The 13,031-nt window shown below is 41.2% G+C and overlaps 1 protein-coding gene across 1 annotated transcript in view; it reads right to left on the bottom strand.

The window, feature by feature from the left end:
- The window catches only part of LOC114922269 (protein transport protein Sec16B-like), a 78,816-nt gene that overhangs the window by 36,275 nt on the left and 29,510 nt on the right, over window positions 1-13,031 (bottom strand). The window contains exons 14-15 of the mRNA XM_029283196.1: window positions 12,634-12,739; window positions 11,360-11,500 (exon numbers count right to left, since the gene is read on the bottom strand). Coding sequence (XP_029139029.1) covers window positions 11,360-11,500; window positions 12,634-12,739 — 247 coding nt within the window. The remainder of the gene's footprint in view (window positions 1-11,359; window positions 11,501-12,633; window positions 12,740-13,031) is intronic.

Raw genomic sequence — 13,031 nt, forward strand, 5'->3', positions numbered from 1 at the left:
AGCTGTATGACAAAGATTTTTTTTTAAATGAAACAAATACATTGTGAACAGAAGAAAGTCTAGAGTCTAGTCCACTGATGGAGAACCTTTTAGAGACGGAGTGGCCAAACTGCAACCTAAAACCCACTTATTTATCGCAAAGTGCCAACACGGCAATTTAATCTGAATACTGAGGTTTTAATTTAGAAAAAACAACTCATACATTAACATCTTTTGTCTTAAAAGAAAAAAACAATAACAAAGCTTTCAGTGATACAAACAACTTTTTATTGAAAGGTAAAAGTTTGCATTTGGCATGCTTTTGAACAATTAATGTGATTTTTGTATGCATGCTGATAATTTGTCTAATCTTGGCTTATACTTTGTAAGTTTGAGAGCAACACATGTAGCACTCAGGTCATCTGTTAGTCTGTTTCTGGTGTCAGAGTTGATATAATTCAAAGCTGAAAATAGTGCGCTCGCTCCAGAGGCTTGTTTTGGCTAGGAAGATGCTTGAGAAATGGCTTTTTCCTGCGAAAACCTAGCCAAAGAGCAAGGCGTGTGTGCCCACAGAGAGGGCTCTGAGTACCCCCTCTGGCACGCGTGCCATAGGTTCGCCACCACTGGTCTAGTCTAATCTATCTTTCACTCTATAGACATTGCGTTGCCTATAAAACCAAGGATTATATTCTATTAATTAATCTATTAATCTATTCTATTTATTTGATGAGCAAATAAAGGGAGGAAAACCACAGTGTCTAGAAAAGTCCAGCTTTTGTGGATTCTTTATAAGAGCATCTCTTTATTTGGGTGTGATTATTTTAGGTTCTGGGTTTTTTTGGAGGGCTAAATTCAGTATTTTCCTAAGATGGTGACTCATTCTTCACAAGCAATCATGAGGGTCTGTTAGAAAATAAGCCAGGTTGCAGCTGTAAGAAAATATTAAGATCAGCTCAGTTGCAATCTGGCTTATTTTCTAACAGAACTGGAATATGACCTCAAGCCAGGAACTGCATTTTAAGAATCCGAAAAGTGAATAATATCACATTATACAAGTGGACAGGGCTGGATCTGGGGGGGGATCATTGAGGGCTTTATTGATAGACACATTTAGGGCTTAAACTTCTATTTTCATCTGCTTTGCATTAATATTGCAAGAAACTATGCCTTAGTTTCCAGTGATCGTAGTCAAAGAAAACCCTGTGGACATACAAAAGGGACTCGGGTATTACAAGTATATTTATTTATTTATATCCCACCTTTATTATTTTTATAAATAACTGATACTCCTAAAATGATTACTCCTACTATAAGTTGCCCTATTTGCCCTAAAACCTTGTTTAAAAAAGAATGTGCCATAAATAATTCTAGCTCATTAGTATCATCTAAAATTAATATCAAGCTTTGCTAATAAGAACGAACACTGTTTTCTCCTTCTGCTTTCTGCTTTGCAAGGAGTCATATGTTCTAATTAGTGAGGGAAACAGATCTTAATATACTGGCATCATTCACATTTCCAAAGAATGCTCAGCCATGTTGCTTTGTCACAGTATGCCTTAAAATGTATCTTTTGCACAAATTAATTTAAATTGCCTGAAAACAGCTTAATGTCGTGGTTCCGACAGATGAAACTCTTCAAAAGAACTTCGAGGCATTGTTTACCTTAAAGAATCTTTTATTCGAGAAACAAAGTATCAGCACTACATACAGTAGTTGAAGCCAAAAACTGAATTCCCCTCCCCTGCGCACAAAGTAGCAAAGCACAATTCCCTCCTCCAATTAACAGTCATAAATCACATTCCCCAATTAGCTTGAAGCGCAGGCTTTCTTCCCAGCTTTCCAGCCCGCCAAATCTTTATCAACTCTGGATGCAATAACCTTGGATTCCCATGGCTGAATTATTATTGTTATGACTAGCTGGACTCTCATCCACATTCCCCCTCCCAGCATCAACTAACTCTAAAAGCGAAAGAGAAAAGATGGCTACATTTCCATCTGTTGTCAAAGCAAGAACATCCAATGTTAGCAGTGTTGACATCCGGACCCCCTTACAAAAAGGACAAATCCTGTAATGTAAACAAAAGCACAGGTTAGGGGTTGCCTCTTGGTTTATTAGGGTGTTTCTTATAGAACCTATTAATGAGCCTGTCAGCTTTTACATCCCTAGATTTCACCCAGGTGGCCTCAGACAACGGATATCCCTTCCATTGCACTAAGTACTGCAATTTCCCCTTAAAAATTCTAGAATCAAGAATACGCTTTACTTCATAGTGAGTCTATCCTGCCACCACAAGGGGTCTGGGTGCCTGCTTAGGGGGAGATCTTCAGGTGGAACCCCGAAAAGGTTTCAACAGGCTACAATGGAAAACAGGGTGAACTTTTCCTAAGAGCCTAGGAAGTTTTAATTCCACGGTGACCGGGTTAATGATTTTTACAATGGGGAAGGGTCCTAAATACTTCGGTCCTAACTTCTTACTTGGTAACTTAAGCCATAAATATTTAGTTGACAGATAAACTTTTTCCCCAACTTGGAACGTTCTTTCAGGAGCCCTTTTTTATCTGCCTGTTTTTGTATGTCTCAGAAGCCTTTTTCAAAGCAGTTTTTGTGGTTTTCCAAACTTCCTCCCACCCAATGATCAAGAGTCTGGGAAGCAGAGGGCACTTAGGGGTATTCGAGTATTGGACTGAACTCTTTTCGTATGGCCACTTTAAAAGGCGTGAAGCCAGTGATGCTGTGAACAGAGTTATTGTAAGCCACCTCTGTGAAAGGGAGGAGATCAATCCAATTCATTTGTTGATAATTTACATAGCATTGGAGATACTGCTCCACCATTGAGTTTGCAGATTCACCCCATTGGTAGACGGGTAAAAAGCTGATGATAGTCCTTGAGATGAGCCAATTAATTTAAGAAAACTCCTCCAAAACTTAGCTGTAAACTGCAACCCGTCAGAGATTATTTATTTAGGTGCGCCATGCAGTCTGTAGATGTGTTGGTTAGTTGTTGGGCAGACGGGAACCCTTTGCAGCAATGAAGTGAGCCTGCTTTGAGAACAGATCTATCACAGTCCAGATGACCGTATTTTCCCTACTTTCAGGTAGATCTACTATAAAATCCATAGCAATTTCTTCCCAAGGTTGGGAAGGGTCTGCCACCGGTTGCAATAACAGAGGGGGTTTCCCTGGAATTTTTTTCATAGTGGCACATATAGCACAACTCCGGACATAATTTTCCACATCCCATTTCAATCCCGGCCACCAGAATTGATGGCGGATGAGGTGTAGTGTTTTTAAATGTCCAAAGTGCCCAGCCTGTTTTACGTCATGGCCATGTCAGAGCGCATTAAGGCGGAGGGTCTCTGGCAAATATAGTTTTCTCCCTTTGTAAGCCAAACCATCCCTGCATGTTAGGGAAGTTTCATTGTCCTTGAACCATTGGTCAGTGAGGAGCTCTTGTTTTATTTTCTTTGCTCCAGGGTCATTGGGATTAGGGGCTCTTGAAGGTGGGACTCTGTGCGGCGTAAATTAAGAAGCAGTTTGTGGATTGGAGATAATTGTCTCATTAACCTCTTCACACTAGCTTTTGTACTGGGGCAGTCTGGATAGAGCATCAGCTAAGAAGTTTTTTCCACCCAGTATGTACTTTAGGGTGAAGTTAAAACGGTTAAAGTACTGCGCCCATCGTACTTGTTTCGGAGACAATTTGCAGGGAGTCTTTAGTGCTTCTAGGTTTTTGTGATCAGTCCATACCTCGAACACCACTTTACTTCCTTCTACATAGTGTCGCCAGTTTAACAGAGCCCAACGGATTGCAAAAGCTTCCTTTTCCCACACAGCCCATCTCCTCTCACACTCAGTGAATTTTTTCAAGGTGTAGTTGCAGGGTTGTAGGGTCCCACTCTAGTTCTTTTGCAGTAGCACAGCTCCGACAGCCATGTCTCTGGCATCAGCTTGAATCACAAAGGGCTTCCCTGGGCAAGGATGTTTTAAGACCGGTTTGAGCACAAATAGTCTTTTTAAATTTTCAAAAGTAGTTTGACAGTTCATAGTCCATGCTAGCGGTTGGCCCGGATGCGGCTTTCCTCCCTCTTTGCCTGTTTTTAGTAATTCTGTAAGGAGCAGGACAATTTCAGCAAAGGAGGGAATGAATTGACAGTAGAATTTGGCAAATCCTAGGAAGCTCTGGAGCTGTTTGCGAGTCTTTGAGGGCTGCCATTCAATTATGGCTTTCACTTCGGTCGGGTCCATTTCAATGCCCTCGCTGGAAATTCTGCAGCCAAGATAATCTAGTCAGGTCTGGTGAAATTCACACTTTGTTAGCTTAACATAAAGTTTGGCATTCAACAGTTTCTTTAGCACTTCTCTCAGTAGTTTTATGTGGTCAGCCATATTCATGCTGTATATCAGGATGTCATCAAGATACACCAAAACTCCTTTGTATAAATGGTCATATGATTAATCAGCTGCATGAAGACAGCTGGAGCTCCTTGCAGTCCAAAAGGCATGACTTTAAATTGGTAGCTCCCCATGGGACAGTTAAAAGCAGTCTTCCACTCATCTCCCTCCTTTATCCTCACCCGGTAATATGCATCTCTCAGGTCCAACTTAGTGAAGACACTCCCCTTTGCCAGGTGAGTAAGTCCTTCAGGAGGGGAAGGGATATTTGTTTTCCATGCTCATTGCGTTCAGACCTTTATAATCTATGGAGAGACGAAGCAACATGTCTTTTTTTTCTTTCAATAACACCGGGGCTCCTATGGCAGACTTGGCCCATTCGATAAATCCCCTTGCTAAGTTTTTGTCCACATACTGCTGCATCTCCTCCATCTCAAGGGGGGACATAGCACACACTCTTAGCCATGGGAGTTTGGCTCCAGGTAACAGTTCGATAGAGCAATCATTGGGTCAGTGGGGAGGCAAGATGTCTCATTCTTTCTCACTAAACACCTCCACTAGGTCCCGGTATTCACTGGGAATGAATGGCTTGCCTGGCTGAGACAAGGCAGCCATGTGCGCTAGCTCATTGGGTGGGCTAAGTCTCCTGTAATGTCCGTTGAGTTAAGGGGGGCTTGGGTCCTATAGGTAACCTCACAGTCCTCATTCCCTTCTCCCACCAGATAAATGGCTTCCATTTGTCCAACCAGGCTAGTCCTAGGATCACAGCCTTAGTCATTTTTGGAGCTACCATGAAACAAATGAACTTCCAATGTTCACCTATTTCTAAGCATAGGGGTTCAATCAATTGCGTGACTAAAGTTCCTCCCATTAGGGAGCCATCGGCTTGCTCAAACCTCACAGGTTTGGAGAGCAGCCTTGCTCGTATGCCCATATTCAGGGCACGTGACAAGCTAATAATGCACCGGGAGCATCCGGAGTCGACTAGTACTTTTAAATCTACCTGTGTCCCCGTATTAGGGATTATGAGTTTGGCAGGTAGTGAGAAAGGTAGGATGTGTCGACTCACCATCGGGTCATTCTCTCCTTCATTGTCGCTGTCATAGGAGGGTAGAGCAGCGGCAGGTCCGGCTTGGGTCTCGGCACTCCTGCGTGGGGGATGTGACTTAGGCAATGGGTTCCTGCACGATCCAGTTGGATTTCTCTTTTGTTGGCTGCTGGCTGTTTTCTTTCTCATTGGTGGTCCCGGTCTATTCTGCTGCTGAGGGTAAGAGACTGAGCAACTCGCTGCTCGATGTTGTTGTTGTCCACATCTGAAACACTTGATCAATGGGCCAGCAGGTGGCCTGGGATTTTCAGTAGCCACAGCGGTTGAAGTCTTTCGGGGGGCTGTCATTTGGGTTGATTTGGCCTCAACTCGGCTTCTTGTGGGAGTGGCTTCTTATAGCAGGTGAGTTGAACGTCTAGTCTTACTGCTGCCTGGTACCATTCTTGCAGCCTGGTACCATTCTTGCAGGGACTGCTTGATAGATACAGGCTTGGGAGAGGTGGTCGTCTAGTCCCTCGGCACTATATAGTTGAAGCCAAAAACTGAATTCCCCTCCCCTGCGCACAAAGTAGCAAAGCACAATTCCCTCCTCCAATTAACAGTCATAAATCACATTCCCCAATTAGTTTGAAGCGCAGGCTTTCTTCCCAGCTCTCCAGCCCGCCAAATCTTTATCAACTCTGGATGCAATAACCTTGGATTCCCACGGCTGAATTATTATTGTTATGACTAGCTGGACTCTCATCCACATCCCCCCTCGAAGCATCAACTAACTCTAAAAGCAAAAGAGAAAAGATGGCTACATTTCCATCTGTTGTCAAAGCAAGAACATCCGATGTTAGCAGTGTTGACCCTTCCTGGATTCTCAGTTTAATAAGACTGCATATTGAAGATGAATCTCCCACCATCTCCTTTACTGCTCCTAAAAGCACTTTTCTCTTTTCCTTGTTTTTCACTTTATTATCTCATCAGAGGAAAACGAGATCATTGCTATCTCCTTTTAAAATAATTCTGAGATATTATGTTGCAGGATGGATTTTTTTCTTCCTAACATCTGGATTTTTTAATGCTGGTGCCTGAAGGTTTTATCAAAACAGAGGCCTTTGCACTGGGTCTCAACCTCACGTAAGATCTATTTGCATTAGGATTGTGCCTAATAGTTTATTCCCCTTTTAAATTTTTCCTACGTGTTAAATTTTTTTTCAACAGAATGAAATAAAAGGAGGTGAGGTAAGAACTGATTTGGAAAGTCTACAGGGAAGGGAGAAGAGTTCTTTTTACTTCCTTATTTGCTGGAAATGGCAAATAACTTTTTTTCCCTTGCTCTCTTGGATCACAGTGCCTGTAGGAGCACCTTACAGCTTCCTTCCTTCTTGCAGGTACAGTATAGTTCTAACTCTGAAATAGTAAGCAACCAGCTGTATGGAAGATAAAAGCCTGGGGTGCATGCCACAAGCAAATACACTGGGCATTTTTAGAGTAAACAATGAAAAACGAAACACCCTCTCAGCCACCTCCTGCAACCTCTCTTTCTGACAATCTTTTTAATCTTATAATCTCTCTGAAAAAGGTACAAAAACATTGTACCTCATTGTACCTTTCCTCAACAAGAGGCAGAGTTCAGCACGGCATTCATTTATATCTTGAACAATCCAAAGGAAGAAAATGTGTCATACTAGCATTATGAAAGTCTATATATGGGCTGAGAGCTGCATTTGTATTCCTGAAATTAATATTAATTGTAGTAATGTAGCATGACATTTACTTTTAGGAAAATGGTTATTAACACAGTTTTGTTTATGAGATTAATTAGGTTGGACCATTTGTTTGAGTGCTTCAATGGGTTCATTGCACCAAAGTCCTCACTTGGTTCTTACAAAAATATACAATACAATGATTTGTTGTAGGGCAGCACTAGCTCTCTCAGAGGGCAGATCAGGCGGGCTGAAAATTGTAGGCTTTCTCTCCAGTTTCTCTCAAAACAAACAAACAGCCACCAACAGCTATTATGCCAGCCACAGACATATCCCAAACAAATAGAGCCCATAACTTCTTCTATGGAAGGTTTCCTCATAAAGAGAGAAAACTATTGTGAAGGCCAGCTAGCTTTCTACTGTTGTAGGAATACAGATCTCTGAAGTAGCGAGGTGCTCAGTGGTCTCACACTGAGGAAACTTGCAACTTGTTCTCTAAGGCAGCTATAGGAAACAATGCAACAGAAAAGCACCCACCACAGTCCTCCTGAACACTCTCTAGGCCAAACATTTAGAGGTCTCTTAGCTCTGGTTTTAGTAGCAACATAGCAACACCACCATTGGCAGGGTACATCTGGAGTAAGTATATATTGCTGGGACTGACACAGAATATTTAGCTGTGCTTTACAAACATTCCCAACCCATCTTCCCACCAAAAAGAAGCCCCTCTCTGATGTTAACCCCAGGCACCACATTTTTCTCTGTTACTTTTGCAAATGCTGCCTGCTCGTTTGTTCCCCCCAGCTCCTACAAATGTAAAAACAGAGAGAGGAAGCTTGGATCCAAAGTTACTTTTACCTTTTGGATTACTTTTACTGTGCATAACCAGTCTGATCAATGGAGCCTTATCCCTATATCTATATTACTCTGCACCAGAATACACACCACATTTGCAACCATCATCTTTAAATCTGATTCCTAGGAGCAGATGATTCATGTCAGCTACTACTCTTGAGGGATGTATTTCCTGATACAGGTCAAAGATATTTCTCAGATTGAAGGGCCTACAGTCCTTCATATTAATGTGTTTATGTGAAACACAAATGAAGCAAAATATAAATTTCATCAGATGAAATATTACACAAAACAGGCTGATTCATAACTGTTGTATCTGAAATAGGCAAAGTACTTTTTTTGTAATTTGTGCTGTTTTAATATTGAGAGGAGTCATTTCTTCTGAGCTGGTATATAACTGAATCAATGTTAGGGAAAGGCAGAGGCTTTGTCCTGGACTGACATAATCTTAGCTACTGCTATTCAAGTGAATAACACACACACACCCCATTCATAAGAAGTAGCTTATTTTGAACAGTAATTATTTGGCCATTTTGACATACGTCATGGTAACCTCTAGGACAGACTATTGAAATTATTTGCCCTTGAAGACTCTGTGAATCAGTTCAGAATACAGCAGGTAGTTGTTTGAGCATATTACATTTGTAGTAAAAGAGTTTCAAAGAATAAACCTATAATGAAATGCAATTTTCTTCCTTAAGAATTGTGGGGTAAAAATCAGGTGTTCATTCAGACAGACATTGAAATCAAGTTGCTTTCTTCGCTTCTATCAAAGTGGACAATCCAGCAGCTTCTAGGAGGGAGGGTCAAAACAAGGAAGAAGGCCATTGCAGCAGTAGCATCAAAAACTTCTTTTTATGAGCTTGTACATGCCTACTTTGATGTGAATATCACTGGAGCTACCTCATTGTTAGAGATAAATGGGAGAAGCAGTTCAGTCTTTCTGAAATTTCAGGAGCTGAAAGTTATCCTTACTATTTGCATGATATATTTGACAGGTTTGGGGGGGGGAGGAAATAACTATGTCCAAAACAGAGTTCATATCTAGTTAATTAACTCTGCAGGGTTAGACTCAACCTCTAAGACATCCAGTTTTGTTTGGTGATAAAAATCACTCATCTTCCCCATTTGTCTGAATTTATTACAAGATTAATTTCCCCTCTAATGTCCATGCCTGAGACAAAGTTCTATGAAGGTCCAGAAATGTGGGGCTTATTAGTAGCTATGTCTCAGTTCCTCTCTCCTCACCATGGCCACAGTGATGGATGGAAAATGATCAGAAATAGGTGGAATGAGTAACTTCTCCCAAATCTATTCACAGCCTTGCCAATCCCAGCAAAGCCTTTGCAGACATTATTTTCCTGTTCTGTTAAATATTTAAAAATGGGAGGAAGAGGGAAGGAGACAGGAAAAGACAATCTCAGCATGGTAGTCGTAAATATAGCCTTTGGCTATATGGCTCAGTGGCTTAAAAGATCCTGGAGAATGTCTGTACTCCAGTGGTTGGAACCCTACCACCAGGTGATGGAGTGAGGTGAAAGCATGTAAATGCAAGTAGATACATAGATACCACTTCGGTGGGAAGATAACAGTGTTCCATGTTTTGCCATATGCTTTGCACTGCGGCATGGCCACAAAAATGTCTTTGGACAGTGCTGGCTCAATGGCTTAAAGCAGGGGTGTCAAACTCAATTTCATTGAGGGCCGCATCAGCATTGCGGTTGCCCTCGGGGGGGGCGGGGTGTGTGGCCAGGGTGGGTGTGGCCTACTGGGTGGGCATGGATGGAGTGGGTGTGGCCTACTGGGTGGGCATGGCCAGCTCTACATCATTCGCGTCAAGGGTGCCTGTGGGGGCCTGGGCAGGAGTGGGACAGATCTGAGGGTCTCTGGCAGAAGGGGGTGGGACCAGGGCAAGCACCAAGGCATGGTCCATTTCTTCATTCTTCACAAAGGGTGACACCTCCCCAGCATGCACCCAGGGGGCGGGGCCGACACAGCAGGGGCTGGTTTCTCGCTGTTTCTAGACGACCTTGTGGAGCTAAGACTGAATGCATTTCAGCATAGATGGCCACCACAAAATTGTACATTGGCTCCTGGCCGGCCTGGGCCAGGGCCAAGACAGCGGGGGCCGTTCCCTCACTGTTTCCAGGATGGCTTCGCGGGCCACATGGAACCACTTTGCGGGCCGCATCCAGCCCCCGGGCCTTGTGTTTCACATGTCTGGCTTAAAGAAATGGAGATGAGCACTGCCCTTTAAAGTCGGGTATGACTAGCATAGTAAAACCCACAGGGACTCCTTTTCCTTTACTTTACAAAAGATGCAGCCATTCTATACTGTAGGCTCGCAAAAGAGACATATTTGTGAGAGTGGATGCCTTGGTTGTTCATGTTGTACAAAAAGGATTGTTGCATTCAGAAAAGAAACTATTGTTAACACAGGGACATATTTATAAATTACCTCTGTCATGTTTTAGTTTAAGAGGACCTGCAAATAGGTAGTTTGTTTCTGAAAATATTTGTCCCTTTTATGTAATGGAAAGATCTTAATTTGCGAATATATTAATATTTGAAATTATTGTTGCTGTTTTAAATAGGGCTGTAATTCTTATAGTGTTGGAAAAGGAAAATCCTTTAGTGCAGTGATTTTCAACTTGTGGTCTGCAGACCACTGGGGGAGGGAAAACCTGATGTCATCACAGGGGGTCCGCAAAGGCTTGAAGAAATGTTATGATTTAAATGTTGAGTTACGTCTTGGAGGGTCAGTGATCACAAAAGGTATTTAAAGGGGGTCCGTGGTGAAGAAAAGATTGTGAACCACTGCTTTAATAGCTATGCCACAATTACAGATGAAATACTCCTTTTCTATTTGGCATTGGAGAGAACTGCCCTTTGGCACCAGCATGAGTTTCTAATCTGCACCAATCATGAAATGTTCATTTTTATCACAACCATGATTTGGGGAAAAATATAATAACTCTTCTCATATACTACAATCTAGTCCTGATTAGAACCCCAAGAAACTGCTGTACCCAGTGCTAATACACATTTAATATCTTACACAGTTTGTTTTGCATCATGTCCCTCCCTTTTAATCTTTCATCTATTAGCCAAAGAAATCTGCATTGTGGGTTTAAAAATGGTTTCTCCCAACTCTTTTCACAACACAAAAACAAAGACTAACTCTGTAAACTGCTCAGAGTCATAAAGAAAATGTGATGGACAGTGTCTGAATTTGATAAATAAAACAACCACAATGTATACAACTGCATTATGAATTGTATGTGAAATTTCCAGCAGTATAGAATTCCAACACATATTATGAGTACCTGAAGAATTATAGCCTTAAGAGATAAACCCAATTCCTATTGGGGTCCCTAACCAGACACTCACCTTGATAACCTGCTGTAGGAGGACAGGATAAGCATTCTGGTTCTGTGCAAGAAGTGCCATTCCAATCCCTTCACAATAATGTAAGGCCTGGGCAGTAAGACCATAGTCAACGAGGCGAGATGCATAAATCAGTTTATATACCTATGAAAGAGAATTAAGAGAAAATGTATGGGTGCAAGAGAGGAAATACTCATACACTAGAATTACTCTCAATGTTGTAGCCCGTCTGCTCTTGTTTGTATGAATCTTTGTCTTAAAATATTGAGTTAACTACTGTGGACAAATGGCAAAAAGAAAGTAGGGACACAAGAAAAGTATGTGCATAATATTATTTGCATTAATAAGCTTGATAAAGAAATCGCTGAGCTCATGTACATGAAATAGTTTCAACAGTCAAAATAATATACAATTAATTAATTCCAGGTATAAAAACTCCTAGTACAAACTACAGATTCCTCTCCAAAGTATTTTGAAACCAATTAGTTAAACATATGTCAATACTCCTTGGAATTTCTTAGCAATGTAGATGGCAGTAATGTATTTTTGACATTTATTACCCAGTAACTGCTGTGTATGGTATCAGTTACAAAGGCAATTGCCTACATTCGCACAAGACTATATATGGTGCTCAGTGTGATCATGCTGAATTATTGGAGAGATAGGAAGGGATAATTATTGTTATTTACTACAAACAGCCCTGGGGATTATAATTTTGATAGACCACTAAATTATAATCTAGATTTAAAAAAAAAATTAACAAAGGTAACCACATAAAGCATACATACTCTGCTGGAATTACCTCAGATTCTCCATGCAAGACTACAGCAGTAGTTTTAAACAAATCTTCATAAAACAAGGATCGGCAACCCTTTTGCAGCTGCGCTTTTTAAATATGTATCTTTTGACAGCAAAGGTATCATCAGAAGAGGTGGGGCTTGCTGTAAAAGAGCTTGGGGGATCCCTTAGTATCAGGAGTCAAAAGCAAACTGTTATTTGCTCCTTCACAATCCTCCTACCAAAGAGGTGTCAGTGCTTTTGCCTTTACAGGATCTTATTCTTTTCTTCCTCACTGTAAAACGATAGAATGCCTTGTTCCCTTCCCCTAAGACTCCAGCAGAAACTTTGCTAACCTTGAAGAAGTTCAAAGAGCTGCCTCCTTCCATTTGCAGATAATGGAAGTTGGCTAAACTAAACAAAAAGCCCTCACTTCAGGAAATATTTTTTATTATAAAGGCCTGTGAACATTTGGTCCTTTTTAATTGGCTTGTTATTACCTGGAAAGAAGGGATGAAAGCTTGGGGACACCCCAGTAACCGACAATACTCAAGAATTTCCATTCTGTGAATACATTCTGTCCTTGCAAACTGGGAAAAGGTTTGGCTGAAAGAAAAAAGCAGATCAAGAGTTGAGAAGCAGAAGCTAATTTCATCCTTAGAGCCCAATTTATTCTTTCCATCAAATTCTGTCTTCCACAGAAGTTGGAGGATAAAATTAGAGATGCTGGCAGTCTAAATGGTAGGCGACTGTTTAACTAATTTAAAAACTAATGGGCAATTAAGCTTCACTGAAGTATTACCAAAATTTCACTATTGGATATTTTTCAAAATATTAAAGAAAATGGCAAAATCATTGTCTATTATGCTAAATAAAAGGTATTCTAAAAATTGGAATC

This window comes from Protobothrops mucrosquamatus, unplaced genomic scaffold (genome assembly GCF_001527695.2).
Source record: "Protobothrops mucrosquamatus isolate PMUCROS unplaced genomic scaffold, P.Mucros_1.0 scaffold35, whole genome shotgun sequence".
Lineage (NCBI taxonomy): Eukaryota > Metazoa > Chordata > Lepidosauria > Squamata > Viperidae > Protobothrops > Protobothrops mucrosquamatus.